Here is a 19414-nt window from a genome sequence, read left to right as displayed (position 1 = left end):
TTTCCTTTAATTTCAGCCTAAAGTTGTTCAACAGGCAAAGGACCCAGCTGTGTTCACAATTACATGCTGCTTTGAGAAGATGTCGAATACTGGGGATTTTATGTCTTTTGAGCTGTGAGATGTTGATGATGAAAGAGACTTCAAAAAAACTTTTTATTAAAGGATGGAAGACTGAGTGGTGATCTGCTGGTGAATGAAGGAACACAGAAGTGCAGCCTGTTTATGAACACACAAAATTGGAGGTCTTAAGAGTGACTTTTTTTGGCATTTTCTGGCCCCTTGCTTCCTAACACCTAACTCATTTGATTATTCTCTGGTTCTAACATTGAGGTGTGTTTTGGATAGCAAATCTAGCATAACGAATATAAAATCTGTCTTTAAATTACTTTAATAATTAATCTTTCCAAACAGTTATACTACTCGCAAAGATATTTATAATGTTGTTCTCCAAATCTATGGAAATCAAATGAAATTAATGCTTTTATAATTGCCATTTAATCAAGTGGGTATTCTAACTTGGGGACTGTTTTTTGACTTGTTAAAGCCGCTCCATAATCTACAAGATGCAATAGGCATATGATGGAAACTTTCCTCTGGCCTGGGTAAGCGCATTCATAGAATGAAAGAACTTTGACAGCATCCAAATCAAAATTTTCTGCTTGGTGTTACACACAACACTCTCAATGTTCCTGATGAAGAAGTCTTGGTGAAGGGTTCTGATCCAAAACATCTACAGTTCCTTTTCTCCCATTGACACTGCTCGACCTGCTGAGTTCCTCCGGCATTGTGTTTTTACTTCAACCATGGTGTCTCCAGGCTTTCATGTTTTACCCTCAGTCAACTGCAAAATGATGTGAAACCTCTTCAAGGGATGCTTACCCTGAAGATGTTCTCCTCTCTGAAGAGAGTTCTGTCGGATTCTCCCTCTCTGCTTCTTAAACTCCACAATCATACACTCACCTCAACTCGCTTCCACAACCATGTTGACCTCCTACGTTTGGAGCCATGCTCCTCCCTCTACCCCTCCCCCCCCCCAATTTTGGTTGGGCACCTGATTACATTTTTTCATACCTTGATGAAGGGATCAATTCCAAAATGTTGGTTCTGTATCTTTATCTTTGCTCTAAAAAAGGACCCTGTTTGACCTGCTGAGTTTCTTCAGCGTTGTGTTTTTACTTCATCCATGGTGTCTGCAGGCTTTCATAATTTACCTTCAGCACATTGTTTTTTGCTGCAGATTCCTGCATTTGTAGTCTCATGTGATTCTAAACGTTCACTTCTTCTAACACTGTGATTGCAGGGTGAATCATCTGCTTGGCTGATGCATTGTATCAACTCAATAAATAATCAGCTGAAGGATTCAAGATTCAATTTATTATCAAAGTAATAAAACAGTGTCATATTGCATGAAATTTATTTTTTGCTGCAAGGTGGACAGATTCACCACCGGTAGAATTGCCTAAGTGCCTCTTACAGTCTTACAGTCAGAGAGTGAGAAGAAAAAGAGAATCCACCCCCCCCCCCCACCAGAATCACTGGGTGTCTGTAGATTCGCCACGCAGCCCCCATAGCAACCTGATCCAGATCATAACCTCCGACACGGTCGGGAACCCTTCAGCACCCTCGGCACTTCTTTGCATCCCGGTTCTGATACCTGGTACCTCTCCAGCCAGTTTGAGCCAGTCTCCAGCAGTCCGTAGCCCAGTGTGAGTCTCCCGACAGCAGTCTGCAGCAGCCACAATTTCCACGGGTTCCTCACTTTGAGTCGCCAGTAGCCCGCCACATACACTGGTCCACTGCCATGGTCACTGATAACTGAAGCTTTACAATTTATTACTTAGATTATTAACTGAAACCTGATTGCTATCAAATAAATAACTTTGAATGCCTGATTTCCCTATGAGAATGTCACCACTTCCAGATTGCCTCAAGTCTTGTTATGCACTGCCCTGCGAAATTAAGGGTGCAGAAAAGATTCGCAAGGATGTTCCTGGGACTGGAGGCCTTGAGGTATAACAAGAGGCTGGACAGGCTTGGACATTTTTTTCCCTGGAGCACAGGAAGCTTGAGGTGACCAGAGATAACATAAAATCAAGAGGGTGCATAGCTCCATCATTTTCCCAGAGTGAACGAGTCTAAAGCTGGAGAGCAAAGATTCAAGATCCAAGTTTCCTTATTGTCATGTAATAAAAACATTTCAATTTTACACGCAATTTGCTTTCCTCTGCTGTAAGACAGACAGATTTGCCATCAGCAGAAATGGCCTGAAGTGCCTCACAGTCAGCCAAAGAGAAACAAAAGAGAGACCTCTCAGAGTCCCTGAGTGTCCATGGATTCACCTCCAGTGCTGCCACAGTCCCCGCAACTGCACAGAATCCAATCCAAACCATCAGCAACCCAAGCTCCAGATTTGAACCTCTGACACGATCGGGAAACTTTCAGAGCCCTCGGCTCCCGCTTGCATGCTGGTTCCAGTGCCTGGTACCCTAATCTCGAGCCAGTCTTCAGCAGTCCGCTGCCTGGTGTAAATCCCTCAACTGCAGTTGCCTGCAGCTTGCAGCCTGTGCAGGTTCCTTACCTCGAATTGTCAACAGCCCGCTCGCCGCCTGTGTGTTCCTCAGCTGAGAGAGGAAAGTTTTAAAAAGGACCTGAGCGACCACATTTTCACACAAAGGGTGAAGAGTAAGTGGAGTGAGTTGACAGAAGAAGCAATCGAGGTGGGTACAATTAGAATATTTAGAAGACATTTAGACAAGGAGAGGAGAGGATTGTGGGTTAAACCGGCAAATGACACTAGCTCAGGTAAAGAACCTGATCAACGTGAACCATCAGAATGAAAAGACTGCTTCCATGCTGTCTCACTATTAAGACTGGCAAACTATCAATAGTTCACTGTATGAAAGAAGATCATAGTCTCATTGTCATTTTCATATTTGTTTGATTATAAAATGAGATTTTCTCTAAGACAGGATGGTCTTTGATAAGGGAAAATGTCAGCATTTTTAATCCTTTTTATGCATTCAAATAAATCAGTGAGACATTATGCAATAAAGATATTTGCCTTCGAGTAAAGAGGTACTTAGTTTTACAGGTTCATGTCACAACCATGACTTGAAAATTTATTGTGTTTTTTTAATCTATCTATTATCACTAACAAAATCAGTAAAAGGAAGTCAGCTATCAACATATTTAAAGTATAAATCTTTTCTTTGCAATAAATAATAAGCTTCAGGTAAACTTGGGGTTTGAAATTCAATGCACTCAAATTATTTATTGTTAAAATGCCATTTCTTTGAAAATAATTGTGTCCTTTTGTTATGTTTGGCCAAGGCTTATATCTATTTGATTTTTGAATAACTATTTATATTGTTAAAGTGCTAAAGCATTTTACAGGGAAAAAATAATTATGACATAACTGTGGAGGGAGTTAAGGTGGGACATTGAGTCACTGTGCAGAAAGCTTATATCAAGTTGTTCATCAAGGCCTCCAATACTTCCTCCTTTGGACTTTCAGCTTTCATCTGATTGGGACCATTTTCCTCTTTTAAAACATCACAAAATGCATTATTTTTGTAAAGAAGAAAAGTTAAAGAGGCACAAAAGAAAATCACTGCAGATGCTGCAAACCTGAAATTAAAGAGAAGTTGTGAACAGTGTCTTGGTGAGCATCTTGTGGAGAGAGAAAAACAGTTAATATTTTAAGTCATTGATCTTATCTGAGAAATGGGATGTTATGGATAAATCATGCAAAGAAAGGAGAAGGACAAAGAAGAACATAAAGAAAAGTATGTTATAGGGTGGAGGGCAGGAGATGGACCATGATGAAAGAGGGTGTTCAAGGCATTGGCATTTAATTTAAAGACGATGGAGTGGAAGTTTCTAACAGAAAACGAAGAAGTCGATGTTAATGCCATCCGAGGCTAATATTGTTTGTAAGTTTGCAGATGACACCAAAATTGTTGGCCTAATGGACAACGAGGAAAGTTATTGAAGTTTACAGTAGGATCTAGATCAACCGGGGAAGTGGACCAAGGAATGGCTGATGGAATTTAACTTTGATAAATGTCAAGTGATGCATTTTGGTCAGTAAACCAGGACAAGACTTAGTGAGGGGGACCTTGGAGAATTTTGTAATACAGTTCGCATAGTGGTTAGCCCAACATAATCACAGAACCACCGACCTGGATTCAAATCGAGCGCTGCCTGTAAAGAATTTGTGCATTCTCCCCATGTCTACGTGGGTTTCCTCTGGCCACTCCTGTTCCATTCCACTTTTTTAAAAAAACAATATGGGGGTTATAGGTTAATTGAAGTGTTTGAGTGGCTTGGGCTAGAAGGGCTTGTTATTGTGCTGTATGTCTAAATGTTTAAAAATGTAAAATTTAATTTAAAATTTAAAGGGACCGAAGGCTGCAGGTACAAAGTCCCCCAAATGGGGTGAAAATAGCATTTGGCAGACTTGCCTTCAACTCTCAAGGCATTGACTCCAGGAGTTGGATCTTCATGTTGCAACTGTACAAGATGCTGGTGAGACCACATTTAGAGTAAAATGGGAAGTTCTGGTTGCTTAATTGTTAGGAAGGATTTCATTCAGCAGGACATGGAGCAGAGAAAATTCACAAGGATGTTGCCAGGACTGACGGGCCCAAGTTATAAGAAGAGGCCGGATAGGCTGGAACTTTGCTCCCTGGAGTGTAAGAGACTGAGGGGTGACCTTATAGAGTTTATAAAATCATGTGGGGCACAAGTAAGGTAAATATTTATAGTCTTTTTCCCAGGGTAGGGGAATCTAAAACTAGAGAGCATAGATTTAAGGTGAGAGAGGAAAGATTTAAAAGGGGCATTATTTTCACATAGTAGGTAGTAGGTATGTGGAATGAACTGTCAGAAGAAATGGTAGAGGCAGTTACACTAACAACATTCAAAAGACATTTAGATGCATATGTTGATAGGAAAGGTTTAGACCAATGGTTTTCAACCTTATTTTTTGCCACCTTAAGTAATCCCTTATTAACCACAGAACACCAATGGCCTAGGATGCCAAGGTGCTCTGAAGATGATAAATGATATATGCGAGTGGGAAAATTGGTTTAGAGGGATATGGGCCAAATGCAGGCACATGGACTAGGTTTGGTAGATAATCTGGACAGCATGGACTGGCTGGACTGAGAGGTCTGTTATATGCTCTGATTGTGAGTGGAGAAATCTTAGATACAAAGTCTAAGATTGCCAATTAAACCCAATTTTAATGAACTGAAATCTCACGCAATTTTTCCTTAATATTTTAATGGGCCATAAAAGACTGTGTTCACATAAGGTGAGGACTTGAGTCCAATACTACTTTAGGAAAATAGGAAAGAAATAAAATCAAGCTGAAATTTTGAGGATGGTTAACGATATGATTGACAATTATGTTGCCCGCTGCTGCTCATTAATAAGGCCCCAGGCTATTTTGTTGATATGTTCAATGTTATGATCTGGAGATAAGAGCATTATTTTTAAAGGGTTGCTGTCAATAAACTTTTAATTTGTGAATAATTTAAGAAAATATAAAAGTGTAAAAGTAAATGTTGCCTTTGTGAAGGTAGGCAAGCAATGATGGTGTAGTCCAGTTCCTCTCGTCTTCAGCTTCTTAACTAGTGTTGCATTTATCCAACTCCTCAAACAGCTGCCATTTGCTGCTAAGGTGGCCTATACCAGCCATCGGCTCTGGCCTCCTGAGGACTCTTCTCAGTTTATGGGCTCCCTTTCCTGTGAAGTAGTCAAGTTTTGATTTCTTCTGTACATCCTCCTATTGATGATATAAAAAATATTTGTTACGTGAGGTGAAATGAAAACAAGGGTTTTGCTTAAATGTGCTGTGGCCCCAGAAGGGCTATAGACCCTTTGTTGAGAATGACTGGTTGATGTCTCCTGCCTGTTCATATTCCTGTCAAAATGTCTCTTAAAGTAAATAAGTACTTTATTGTTGGTGCGAAAGGAAACCCAACAAAATTAAAAATGCAACTTGTGCTTCTCACAAAAACAACATACATGAGCATATTAAATAACAATGAAAACAAAAGAACAGTAGCATTAAAAAAAATACACTAATTGGCAGAGTTTAATTCCCGAATGGCTCTGGGATAGAAACTGTTTTTGAGTCTGTTCGTCCGTGATTTAATGGACCTACATCATCTACCCGAGGGCAATAGGTCAAATAAATGATGGCCTGGGTGAGTAGAGTCCTTAAGGATATTGGCTACTTTCCTGATACGATGAGATCAAAATAAATCCTCCAAAGGACAAGGAGCACCCAATGATCTTCTGCGCCAAATTGATAACCTTCTGAAGATCCCTCTTATCTGCTTCTGTATAGCTGACAAACTTTGCTATTGTATCTGCTTCTACCTACTCCCCTTTGTTCTTGGCACCTACCATTCCCTGTGAGGGGAAAAAAAAACCTTGCATTGCCAATCTTTAAACTTTCCCCCTTTTGGCTTAAAGCTATGCCCTGTAGAAATTGAAAAAAATGCTTTGAGACACACCTGGACATTTTCACAAAGTATTTAAATTTTCCTTTAAATTTTAACAATGAAGACTGAGTGAGTCCTGCCCACTCTATTCTGCAGATCACCAAGGGAGATGGAGTATTTGGGGATCTTTTCATCTACTTGTATTTAGAATGTGGAGGAGGCCAGGATAGAGCAGCATTAGAGGTAACAACTGCAGGGAAAGTGAAGCAGAGAGAGTTTCATTCCTCCTCAGAATCATCAAATTGCCCTTTTGTTCAGATCTTGAACGTTTCTGAAATGTTCTATTGCTTATAAAAAAACGTGGTTATGTTCCACATCTGAAGTAGATACAGAAGAGACCTTTTCCTGTGGTGCTCAATTTGTTGATTAGATCAGAAAACTAAAATTGTTTGCATTTAAACTAGAATGTTTAATTTATAAAAACCCCATGTTGCCAGCTTTCAATATTTCCTGTCAATATTGATTAAAACAAGATTTTTGTACAATGTGCACTAACAATATAAACATGGGGCACTAGGACCCTGAAGAGTAATGGTCATTGTGACTTTCAAGAAGTCACAAGTGTTTTTGATTAAGTAAATGGGTTCAAATATTTGCTAAATCCTTAAGGGAGGGATGTGATAAGAGTGTGCATTTTTTTTGTCCATGAACCTAATGATTAAAAAGTGTGTGATATTCCTGAACTGCCTTCAATTAATTGGTTGAATTGGTGCTGAGACTCTGTAGAGGTGGTACAAATGCTTGGATGAGGTTAAAAAAAAAAGGCAGAGATTTGGGAAGGGAATTGTTAGCTTTAATGACTGAAGTGTTGAGCAGAGGTGGAACTCCTCTGTGGAAGTGGTGCTGGGTAGAGCCAAAAAAAATCAAGAAAATCACTGAAGTGGGAAGCATTAAGATGTGAATGTGAAATTGAACCCATTTGCTGCAGGATTGGGAGTAATAAGTACAGAGAATTAGACTTTCAAAATCAGTTTCAGATGGGTGCAATTTGCTGAAAAAAAATAATTTGGAATGTCTTTGTTTTGAAGGTAAGAACTTTTGATTTTCTTTTTATAAGTTCAGCATTCTGAACTTCTAAACAGTTTTGGACTAATTCTGAGAGCTATTTTTTTTCTGAAAAATATTGCACCAACTTTAGTCTATTCTGTTCAATTGGTGGTTAAGATTGAATCCACTATGGGTTGAATGAATTGTCTGTTAATTGGTTTTAGTTTCCTTTATACATTTTTTTAAAAAACAGGAGATAGAGAGGGACCATGCATGTTCTATCTTGGGTACTGTTCTAAAAGATTGGTCTGTGTAGATTATGGAGGTGTTGTCTATGCATCAACTGAGTTACTGGTGGTATTGTCACCTTTAAGTAGTGTCTGGGACTATTCCGGAATTATGTGGATTGTAGGCATTAATATAAATGAATTATAATGGACACAGCCCAGTACATCACTGGCAAAACTCTCCCCACCATCAAGAAAATCTCCATGGAACACAATGATCAAGGATCTACACTATCCAGAACACACACTGTTCTTCCTGCTGTAGTGAAGAAATTGATATCAGTGCCACGAGACTCCTACCACCAGGTTCAGGAACCGCTGCTATCCCTCCACCATCAAACTTCTAAACCACAACCTCAATCAATGATTCACTGAAGGACTCCTTACTTTTTACGACTTATTATTGAATATTTATTTTCTATATTGCAGTCAGTTTGTTTACAATTTTTCTCTTTTGTACATGTATCTTGTGTACGGATTACACTATCGTTAAATAATTCTGCTGGCCCACAGGAAAAAGAATCTCAGGGTTGTTTGTGATGTCATGACAATAAATCTGGATCTGATCCCAGCCAAAATATTCCTAATTTGTTCAGGCCACTGAAACAATCATTGGGTATGAGACATTCTGATTCTGTGCTATTAAAATTGTACAAGAAAAGCCAATAAATGTTTATGTTGATCTTTCCTCATTGAAATCCTCATGATGGAATTAGGGAAGGCATTAACTAGCCAAATTCTGGAATTACACTTTCTTAAAGACATTTCTGCCACTTTATAAGAGCCGTGTCTGCTTTGTCATATGATATTCTGATTAGTGGTGTATCCTCAACATTGTAACAAAGTAATATTTTAGGTGTCTTGTGCTCTGAGTTCTGCACCTTTTGGACCAGTTATTGGTACTTCATTAAGGGATTTTGTCAGTTGAGCTTAACTCTCGTTACAAGTACCATATATACTCATGTAAAAGTTAACTCTTTCCCCCCCCCCACCCCACCCCCCATTTATGATCCAAAAATCTGGCATTTTCCATTAATGGTGTATAAAAATTGACTTTGGTCTTACACCTTGGCTCCAGCTGTCCGCCTCAGTCGTGGAATTCCCATCCAGCCCCTGCTGCCCACCCATTAGAGCTTCTGACACCTCAACCACTGAGTTCCTACCTGGCCCATGTTTTCCACCCGTCGGAACTCCAGATTCCTTGAATGTGGACCAGCGCCTCGGTTGCCCACCCATCGGAACTCCTGATGAGACCCCATAAATTTAATGTTAAAAAATGGTCTGTAAAATTTGACTTTTACATAAGTATATGTGGTATGTAATTATGTAAAGTTGCACAGTATTAAAGTTGGTAATCATGGCCACATAAACTAATTAATTGATTTTTGTTTTTTAAAAATATAACACTCTATAGTACTGAGAACTGTTAAAGAGCAGCTTCTTGTCCAGAAGATTTGCTTACGATGAATAAAGTAATCTCCCTATCTCCTAATTGCAGTCTCTAACAACTTGGACACGATGTTTTGGGGCTTGTCTTGGATGCGTCGTGACCCATTTTCTGGCCGGTGACCTCGGCAATCTAAGGAGGTGAGTGTTTTTTGGGTGTAGAGGTCATACTTAAATTTGTTCAAGCCAATAGCCATGAGATTTTAAGTTATCAAAGAACATAGCTAGTGAGATGCCATCCGCTGTAGACTTGTTTCTATGATAGACGAACTTTAATGTATCCATGTCACTGCTCATCACCAGCCTTTCAAAACACTTCATCACCGTTGAAGTAAGTGCTACTGGTTGATAGTCATTAAGGCAAGTTTCTACCCTCTTCTTGGGCACTGGTATGATTGACGCCTGTTTGAAGCAGATTATAGAACTAGTGAGGACAGCATCGAGGTCAGACAAGTGGCTGGCTTTAACTTGCATTGCACCAGAGCTTTCTTAGTAGGCCACTTTTGTGTAAGAGGACACCGGCATCAATACTGTTTCAGTTCTGCAGATTGCAAACTGTGCAACAGCTACACATCCATTATAGCTTCTTTGTACTCTCCAGATCTGTGTTGTGTAGATCTTGACTTTACAATGCAGGGTTTTCAACAGAATTTTATTAATCTTTTCAATAAAAGAGTTACAGTTTTTTCAGAATTTCAGTTTAAACTGACAATGTCCCAGTTGGGTTCTCTGTAACTTTTCTCAAGTGCAGAGAACAGAACAGAACTGTATGCAATATTCCAGGTGTGGCTGTACAGCTGTAAAAGAAAGTCCCTGCTTGTAAATACAGTCCTTTAACCATTGGAGGCCAATATTTCATTTGTCTTGAACCTACAAACCAACCATTTGTGGTTCATGCATAAGCACGCCCAAAACCCCCTTCATGACAACATGCTGTCACCATTTAAGTAACGGTTTGATCTATTTTTCCTTCAAAAGTGCATTGACCAACATTGTACCCCATCTGCCAGACCCTTGCCCATTCACTTAATCAGGATTGGAATCAGAAGAGATCTAATCGAGGAGCATTAGGGTAACTGCGTGGGGGAACAAGCTGCCATTCCAAAATCACTCGGTGGGGGGGGGGGGGTGGCATCGAGGGTTGCGTTACCTGTCATGGATGACCTCCTTCTGCTGCACTGTCACACTCCACATGCTCCCCTGGCATTCTTTGAACAGGCAAATCTGCTGCAAACCATCATCACAATCGAAGAGTGCGCCCCAGGGACTCATTGGGGCTGTGTGTGAGCTACAGGGATTGGCAAAACACCGGTGCTTTGTGGCCTCCTTCCTTCCTTCGTAATGTCGCCAAAGCCTTTTTTTCTTTTTGGGAAGGGGTGGTGAAATAAGCTACAAATCCACCAAGGAGCCCCAACCCCACCCATCTCTCTGTCAAATGCAAGATCCTGGAATGGGTGAACAGAAAAAAAATTGCAAGACCCGCGACAATTGCGCAGGTGCTGCTTCCTGGAGCCGGCTGACATTAGATTCACCTCGTGTCCAACCTGCTAGAAATTGGCAGTGAAATGCACTCAATACATAATCGGGATTCTGCTGCTTGGGGAGATCTAAATAATTTACCAACGTAACTTCCTTTCTGATGTCACGCAAGAATGTAATTTTCTTTGCTTTTATTTCATATCTTTTTAATATGATAACTGTAAATTAATTTTAAAAAGTTTTGTGCCAAAGGCTTAGCTCTTGGGTGGGTGCATAGAGGGGTACAATTACTCATGGGGGGGGTCATGGCCTGCAAATGCCCCCCCTGCGGCTGCTGGCCATGCATTTAACCTATCTCTGCAGACACAGCTTCTCCACTCAAGTTAGAGTCCTTGGTATCCTTGGATACACTACATTTGATCCCCTCTTCCAAATTGTTAATGAATGTCGTGAATGGTTGTGGGCCTAGCACTGACCCTGAGTCATTCTACTCGCCACAAGTTGCCAGCCAGAGAAATGTGCTCTTAACTCTCTCTTTTTGGTTAGCCAATCCTCTATCCATGTGCATATGTTACCCCACCAAAACCCATGCATCCTTATGTACAATCTTTTGTATGACACCTTATTGAATACCTTTTGGAAATCCAAGTAAACAATATCCTCCAGAGGTAAAACATGTAAATATGCAGGCACGGCGAATGAGGTAAAACCCCAATGCTGAAGAAACTCAGTAAGCCAAACAGTGTACTTTATAGAGCAAAGATAAAGCTTTGCTTTATTCAACGTTTCAAGATTGAGCCCTTCATCAAGGTATGATCAAAATGGTGGGGAGGGGCACAATCCCACAGGCAAGAGTTAATGGGTGGATCAGGAAGGGAGGGGACACCAGCAAATGTTGGGGGGGGGGGATGGTAGGAGGAAGGAGAGGTGGCTCTGTAAATGGAGAGGGAAAGGGGTAGAGACCTGGAGGAATGAAGGCAGAAGGATGGGGAAGAAATGGAGACAGGGGAGTGAGCTAGCAGAAATTGTCCCTTATCCACCTATTATCTCCTGCCTATGGGACTGTGCCCCTCTCTTTCTCTCCCCCCCCCCCCCCATTTTGTTTAGGCACCTCCCTACATATTGTCATAACATGATGAAGGGCTTAAAATGATGGTTATGTATCTATCTATATATCTATCCTTGTTACATAAAGGACACTGTTTGACCCTCTGAGTTTCTCCAGCCTCGTGTTTTTATTTTAATCCAACATCCACCTGTCCCCCATGTCCATTGCACTCATTATTATCCTCAAAGAACTCCAGACATCTTGCTCTTTCTTCCCTTTTAAGAATCTTTAATAATGAGCTCACATAGCCTTAAAAGAACAGAAGGATTTAAAAAAAAATCTCCAATGTGCTTTCAATTTGGGAATTTAACTGGCTACTTTTTTTCTAAAATGTGTTCTTTGTGATTTAACAAACCCCACTTGCAGATTTCTGTCTAATTTGGTTTATGGATTGGATTCCAGTGAAGAACAAACAATATTTGTCTTTACTGGGCCCTCAATATCTGTCATTGGAAAGAGTTCAATATTCCACCAGAGTGAATGAGTTCCACAGAGGTTTATGCATATTGACATCATTTGTTATCTCATCTTTGTCAGGAGATTTGCAATTAGCATCTACCTTGTAGATTTTTAAAAAATGCTTTCTTTTCCATGACTGATTCTGTTTAAAGGGTTTTTGTATGTTGGGAATGATGGCTAAGCTTACCTGAGAGAATTGGATTCAGATTCAAATTTATTGTCAGAGTCTTTCCCATCCTTCTGCCTTCATTCCTCCAGGTCTCTACCCCTTTCCCTCTCCATTTACAGGTAACATACTTGACATCACATACAACCCTGAGATTCTTTATTCCTGCTAGCGAGGCAGGATTACCACTTATTGGTATTCTCACTTGCTAGAGGGGAACATGAGAAAAGTCAAATTATTATTGCCAACTTTATCCATTCTCCTCAGTTGGTTCATTTAAGAAAGATTTGGGAACTCTGTATCCTGAAGATTTTGCTATGTCCACACCCAAGTTGAGTCTGACAAAGCTCTTATTTTTGTACTTGCTCAGTGCTGTAATGAGTGGAAGTCACATCTACCCCACCCCCCCTCCCCCCCCCCCCCCCCCAAGGATACCTGGGAGCTCTGGTGCCGGTAATTATCATTCTCCTCTCATCCAAATGATGTACTTGGCTGGTTGATTGGAACTTCACTTTACATCTTGGATTAAATGTTGATGTTCCAGGTCCTTCAGAAAATCAGTTTGAAGATAACTTTGTCTCCATTGCTGAGAAGTGCTCAAAGGTGGAACCTGCAGTGAGGCACAGTTGCAGAAGAATTACACCAGATCTCAATCATGGGTTGAGTATCAAATAATGATGAGTCGGTATGTAAGGAGAATGAAAGACTGGAGGCATGGTGCCAAGGTAACAACCTCTCTCTCAACATCAACAAGATGAAGGCAATTATTATTGGCTTCGGGAGAGGGGTCAGAGTCCATAATCCCTGTCCACATAGAGCAGATGGTTTTAATTTCTTGGGAATATAATAGCCCCAATGACTTGATCTGAGACAAACACATAGCGATAATCAAGAAAATGCACCAATGTTTCTACTGTCTTAGAAGTTGAAGGAAGTCCCCTCCACCAGTCTTTAGAAGTTGAAGGAAGTCCCCTCCACCAGTGTACAGGAGCACCTTCAAAACTGTACTTGCTGAATGCATCACAGCATGCAATGGAGCTGCTCTGCTCGTGACCAGAAAAAACTGCAGAAGGTGGCAGACACAACGATAACTTGGACTCCATCTGCAAGTTCTGCTGCCTAGGAAAGGCAGTCAACATACTGAAGTATCCATCATGCTCTGGGAATGTTCTTATCTATGGAAGGCTGAAGAGTGTGAAAATGTGCACCAAGAGGCTGAGAGGCATCCGGCTCCTGAACAAACCCATGACAGGGCTCTGATGGCGCTTTGCTAGGTGCTAACTCGAGTTTCAAAAATCAAATTTATTGTCAGTATACATGCATGACATCACGTACAACCCTGAGATCCTTTTTCCTGTGGGCCCGATAGAATTTCTAATTACTGGTAACTGATCTTTTCATTGCAATCCTTTACTCTATAAATTGTACTCCATGCAGGGCTGTTTGTAATGCTAGAGATAGCCAGTTGGTTTGTTTGCAGAAGAACCCTTCACGCTGTACTAGCACTTTGTAACAAAATGAACCTAAACGTCCACTTGGCTACCTGCCCTGGTGAAGATTAGTAGATATTATGATTCATCTCCTATTTCTGCTGTTTTCTCTGTTGGCCTGAGTGGTCTTTAGTTTTAAACAGTTGTTTTCAATAACAACATTGCAGACATTTAGGAATCTAGGATTAAAACACAAAAGTCTGTAGACACCATGACTGAAATAAAAACACAATGGCAAAGAAACTCAGCAGGTTAAATAGTGTCCTTTATACTCTCAGGCCTTGATGAAGAAGGCTCAAGCCCGAAACATTGATTATGTATCTTTATCTTTGCTAAATAAAGTACACTGTTTGATCTGCTCAGTTTCTCCAGTATTGTTTAAATTTAAATTTTGATGTAACAGGCCCTTTTGACCCACAAGTCCATGCCATCCAATTGAGTTACAGACCCCATTCCCCTGTACGTTTTTGAATGGTGGGAAGCAATCTGAGCACTTGAAGGAAAACCATGCAGACACAAGGAGAACGTACAAACTCCCTGATAGACCGTGCCAGATTTGAGTCTGGTTCCTGACTCTGTAACAGCGTTGTCCTAATTGTGCTACCCTATTTAGGAAATTTAATTTGGGAATCTTAAGTTTTTTTTAAAGAGTAACTTTAAACATATATTTGAATCAGTTCTTCTGTCCACTCAACAAAGTAGGGCCCTTTCTCAATGTTAATAAAGAAATAATTGTCTCATTAACAACATTTTTACAGTTTAATTTATAACACAACCAGCTTGTATACTGTTTCTGAACTGCAGTTTGTAATTTAATGGTAGTTGGGTTTAATGTATGCACTAAAATAAAAATGTTTTTGATTTTATTCTACACTAACAATGAAAGTAAACTTTGAAAGTATTATCAGTGTAAATTTAACTGGATATTTGAGCTTTTCTTCATCTTGGGCTTGATCCTCCTTTAAATTGTTCATTACTCCAGCCCACAGTGACTGTATTTTGATGCAATCTTTTTTCTGTGAACACTTTAGTTTCGCATTGTGCCTCCAATACTGGTCCTTTTTATTAGTAATCCATGGCTGCAAATAAAATCTGTCATTATGAGATCTTTTCTTTGTGCCCTATGTCCTATAGAAGTTTATTACATTTTCATCTAAACTATATTGCTCTATTGTTCAGAAGGCACGATAAGTGGTAACTCTTTTTATTTGTGAAATTGTGTGTAATTTGCAAACCGTGACAGATTGGTGAATTTAAAGTGTAGGCTTTCTGACTCTGTCTATGCCCCTTGGGGAATTATAAAGAGCCTGAGCTCATCAGATTTCTCTTGGGTTGATGCCAGACATATTGGGACTGCAGCATCTTGAATTCTGCATGTTATTTTTGTATTTGTTGACTGGCTTTTGTTTTGCAATGATAAATTCTCGACCATGCTGCAACTATTTTCCTTTTGACTAATGCTGGGATAGTGGCTCATGGCGTTTGTCAGGAAATTTTTTCAGTGTCGATGTTTATGTAATGTTCTCAGGACAATATTTTCCTAATTGCCCCATAGAATTTGGAATATTAACAGCAGAAAATGCCGGAGCAGTTCTTTGTCACAGGTAGGACCTGTGGAAAGACTAACAAAGTTAACTTCTTAGATTGAATTATTTTCTGTTTCTTTTTGGGATACTTCATCACAGCTGTAAGTTTTAAAAAAATTTAGTATTTGTAAACATTGCCGTAAGAAAATGGTGGAACATTCAGCTGATCAGGCTGCACCTGACAAATACTCTAATCCAAACATGTTTTTTTAAGTACAGGAAATATTAAGACTTTCAATTCCAAATGGTTGCAGTGTTGTTTTAGTATGTCCCTTACTTTGGCACCTTCCCCTGCGGCCACAGGAAGTGCCGCACCCGCACCACACCTCCTCTCTCATCACCATTCAGGGCCCCAAACACTCCTTTCAAGTGAAGCAACACTTCACTTGTGTATCCTCAGGATTCATCCACTGTGTCTAGTTCTCCCATTGTGGCCTTCTCTACATCGGAGAAACTGGACGCAGACTGGGAGATTGCTTCACTGAGCACCTATGTTCTGCCTGCATCAGTGACCGGGATCTTCCAGTGGCCAATCATTTCAATCTTGTATCCCACTGCCACGCTGATGCACCTGTCTATGGACTTGTGAACTTTCAAACTGAGACCCCCTGTAAATTGGAGGAGCAACACCTTATTTCTGTCTGGGCACTCTCCAACAGGATGACATGAACATCAACCTCTGGTTTCTGCTAGCAGACTTGCTGCTCTCCCCCTCTCCATCATCCCTCTGTCTTTCCTCCAGCTCTCCATCCCCTTCCTTCTTCATTCACAGAGCCACCCCCCCTGCCCCTGCTTGGTGGTGTGCCCTCCCTTATCCACCTATTACCTCTTGCCTGTGGGACTGTCTGTCCACCCCACCATTTTGTTCAGGTGACCGCCTACATTTTGTTCATACCTTCATGAAGAGACCCAACCCGAAATGTTATGCATCTTTATCTTTGCCATATGAAGTACGCTGTTTCACCTGCTGAGTTTCTCCAGCATTGATAGTTTTGCATTGTGACAAATAAGAAGCTTCCTTCCTCCCAAAAAGGGAAACTAAATTGCCTCCATTGGATTTATATTTTACTTTAAAAGGTGAAAATGTCGAAGTTAATTTATTCTGGCTGAGCTAATTTCGTACAAAGGAAAAAGTTTAAAGGAGATGAGTTTGTCCATGTGTTTTTCTACTGCTTGGTGCTTGGAATTGGCTGCTTGTGGTGGAAGCAGATACAATAGTACCCTTTAAGAGGCATCAAGATTGATCCTGTGGGATCAGGAAAAATTTAGTTTGAATTGGGCATCATGTTTGGAGCGGACGGGTGCACTGAAGAGCTTGTTGCCATGCTGTACTGTTTGTGTAATTTTACATTGTTTTGAAGGTACTAACAGTCAAAGAATGTTGGTGAGTGATTGCAGGCAGCAGCTAATTTTATGGGGGGGGGGGTAACTTTATTCAAAGAAGTTGGAGCTATTGTGCACATGCATTATCCACAGGGAGAGATGAGTAACTTTTAAACCATAAGCTGATTTTTTTTTTAAATAAAAACGTCCTAATATCAGTTCTGAAGTTAGAAAGAACTCTACGTGTCCCTTGCCATGCTCCGGTTTCGGTGTGTGTGGGGGGGGGGGGGGGGGGGGAGGAGTCCTCCTCCCAGTGGTTCTTTGCCCTGCCTTTTCCCCAGTGCAGGAGATCAGCAGCAAGGAGGGCAGGTTCGAAGCAGGAAGTGATTGCGTCACGGGCGCCGGGGCTGGGCCGAGCGCCTCCAGTGGCCGCTCGCGGGAAGGGCGGCCGCCGAGCGCGTCACGTGACGGAGCTCCGCCATTAAGTCTGGGACTGAGGCTCCCCATGAAAGGCCGGGACTGAACACAAACCTGAGTCGCCGCTGAGAGAGAGAGAGAGAGAAGGGGGGGGGGGAGGGGGGGAGGGAGGGTGGAGGAAGGAAGAGACCGACAGATGCCTTCACCTCGTTGAGAGGAGCCGGATTAAAAGCCCCGGGATTGATTGTGTGGTGGGGGGATTATTTGGGGGGGGGGGGCTCGGGTCGGGGTCGAGGTTGGGGGGGGGGGACTTTTTCCCCCTCTCGTGTATGGAAGTGCGCGTTCGAGCGGCTCGGAGGATGCGGGCACCGTGATGATGAGTTCGTCCGGCTGCTGGGTGGCGAACGGGGCGAGTTTGGAGGACTGCTACTCCAACCTCTTCTCTCTGGTGAGTGAGGGAGGGAGGCCGCCGCGCAGCCATTTTCCAACCGCGGCCTTCGCTCGGGCCGAGGGGGGGTGGGGGTAGGAGGTGGGGGGGCAAACCACACGGCTCCAAACAGGGCCGGGCCGGAAAACCCGCCAGCAACTCTTTCAACCCACTACTTCCCTTCTCCTCCCCTCAGACAAACTTGGTGGAGATTCCTGTGGATCTGACACGGGGGGCGGGGGGGGGGGGGGGGTTAAAAGACACTTCACCGGAGTTGAGGTGCAAAACATCCCACACCAGAAACTCAGCTGGTCAGTGCACTTTCTGGAGTCCTCTCCCCTTGGAAGGGGGGGCGCCTCAAGCCTTTGGAAGGGGGAGCTCCTCAAGCCTTTGGAAGGGGGGGCTCCTCAAGCCCTTGGAAGGGGGGAGCTCCTCAAGCCTTTGGAAGGGGGGGCTCCTCAAGCCCTTGGAAGGGGGGGCTCCTCAAGCCGTTGGAAGGGGGGACTCCTCAAACCCTTGGAAGAGAGGGGCTCCTCAAGCCCTTGGAAGAGAGGGGCTCCTCAAGCCCTTGGAAGGGGGGGCTCCTCAAGCCCTTGGAAGGGGAGGGGGCTCCTCAAGCCCTTGGAAGGGGAGGGGGCTCCTCAAGCCCTTGGAAGGGGGGGGCACCTCAAGCCCTTGGAAGGGGGGGGGGCGCCTCAAGCCCTTGGAAGGGGGGGCTCCTCAAGCCCTTGGAAGGGGGGGCGCCTCAAGCCCTTGGAAGGGGGGGCGCCTCAAGCCCTTGGAAGGGGGGGGCGCCTCAAGCCCTTGGAAGGGGGGGCGCCTCAAGCCCTTGGAAGGGGGGGCGCCTCAAGCCCTTGGAAGGGGGGGGCGCCTCAAGCCCTTGGAAGGGGGGGGCGCCTCAAGCCCTTGGAAGGGGGGGGCGCCTCAAGCCCTTGGAAGGGGGGGGGGGCGCCTCAAGCCCTTGGAAGGGGGGGGGCGCCTCAAGCCCTTGGAAGGGGGGGGCGCCTCAAGCCCTTGGAAGGGGGGGCGCCTCAAGCCCTTGGAAGGGGGGGGCGCCTCAAGCCCTTGGAAGGGAGGGCTCCTCAAGCCCTTGGAAGGGGGGGCGGCTCCCCAAGCCCTTGGTCGTGCACCTTTAAAGTACCTGCTGACCCCCCCCCCCCCCCCAGCATTTCACTCGGATAAATATTACCCTCAGAATTCCAGACTTGGACTCTTGTCTCCAACTTTAGAGTGAGGATTGCCTTTTAAACTTGTAGATGCGTCATGTCTTTAATTTGGGAGGTGGGGGGGGGGGGGAATCTTTAATCGTTTCTCGCAGTGACATAAACGAAACTAGAATCATGTCACCCAAAAACTGTGCAAGGTTCAGAGGCTGTCATTTCTGCTGGGTTCTTCCCCCCCACCCCCCCCAACCTCTCCCCCTCCCACCCCCCTTAAAGAAAAGTCATTGTAATTAAGGACGGCATGCAGAATAGAGACTTTTGGTGCTTTTACTTCTCCCCCCCCGCCCCCCCAGGTCATGCCTCCCCCCCCACCCCCCAACCACCACCACCACCACGGTCGTCATTCACTCTGGAGGCGAATAGACTAAAGGGAAGTGTTTTTGAAAAGCCCCAGAGAAAAGCAAAAATAAATAGATAAGCAACCAGTTTCAAAATTAGTATTCCAACCGACCAGAGAGAGCGAGATTTTAAGGGCTTCAATTCACCAGGTTGTAACTTTTT

The 19414-nt window shown here is 43.0% G+C and overlaps 1 protein-coding gene and 1 long non-coding RNA gene across 5 annotated transcripts in view; one reads left to right on the top strand and one right to left on the bottom strand.

The window, feature by feature from the left end:
• Nucleotides 1-19414, top strand: part of med13a (mediator complex subunit 13a) — a 177269-nt gene that overhangs the window by 2103 nt on the left and 155752 nt on the right. For 2 of the 4 annotated variants that reach the window (XM_069911716.1, XM_069911715.1), the window contains exon 1: nt 17569-17711. In XM_069911716.1, the coding sequence (XP_069767817.1) occupies nt 17637-17711 (75 nt within the window). In that variant the 5' untranslated portion in view covers nt 17569-17636. Of the gene's footprint in view, nt 1-3514; nt 3662-4400; nt 4528-9287; nt 9377-17568; nt 17712-19414 lie in introns of those variants that run through there. The other 2 variants (XM_069911718.1, XM_069911717.1) reach the window with 2 other exon arrangements.
• LOC138749820 (uncharacterized) overlaps nt 1368-19414 on the bottom strand; it is a 57163-nt gene continuing 39116 nt past the window's right edge. Inside the window, exons 2-4 of the long non-coding RNA XR_011348877.1 lie at nt 12883-13057; nt 8953-10032; nt 1368-5791 (exon numbers count right to left, since the gene is read on the bottom strand). This is a non-coding gene — a long non-coding RNA (uncharacterized lncRNA). The remainder of the gene's footprint in view (nt 5792-8952; nt 10033-12882; nt 13058-19414) is intronic.

This window comes from Narcine bancroftii, chromosome 14, assembly GCF_036971445.1.
Source record: "Narcine bancroftii isolate sNarBan1 chromosome 14, sNarBan1.hap1, whole genome shotgun sequence".
NCBI classification, from domain to species: domain Eukaryota; kingdom Metazoa; phylum Chordata; class Chondrichthyes; order Torpediniformes; family Narcinidae; genus Narcine; species Narcine bancroftii.
This window is presented reverse-complemented; position numbering and strand designations above follow the sequence as displayed.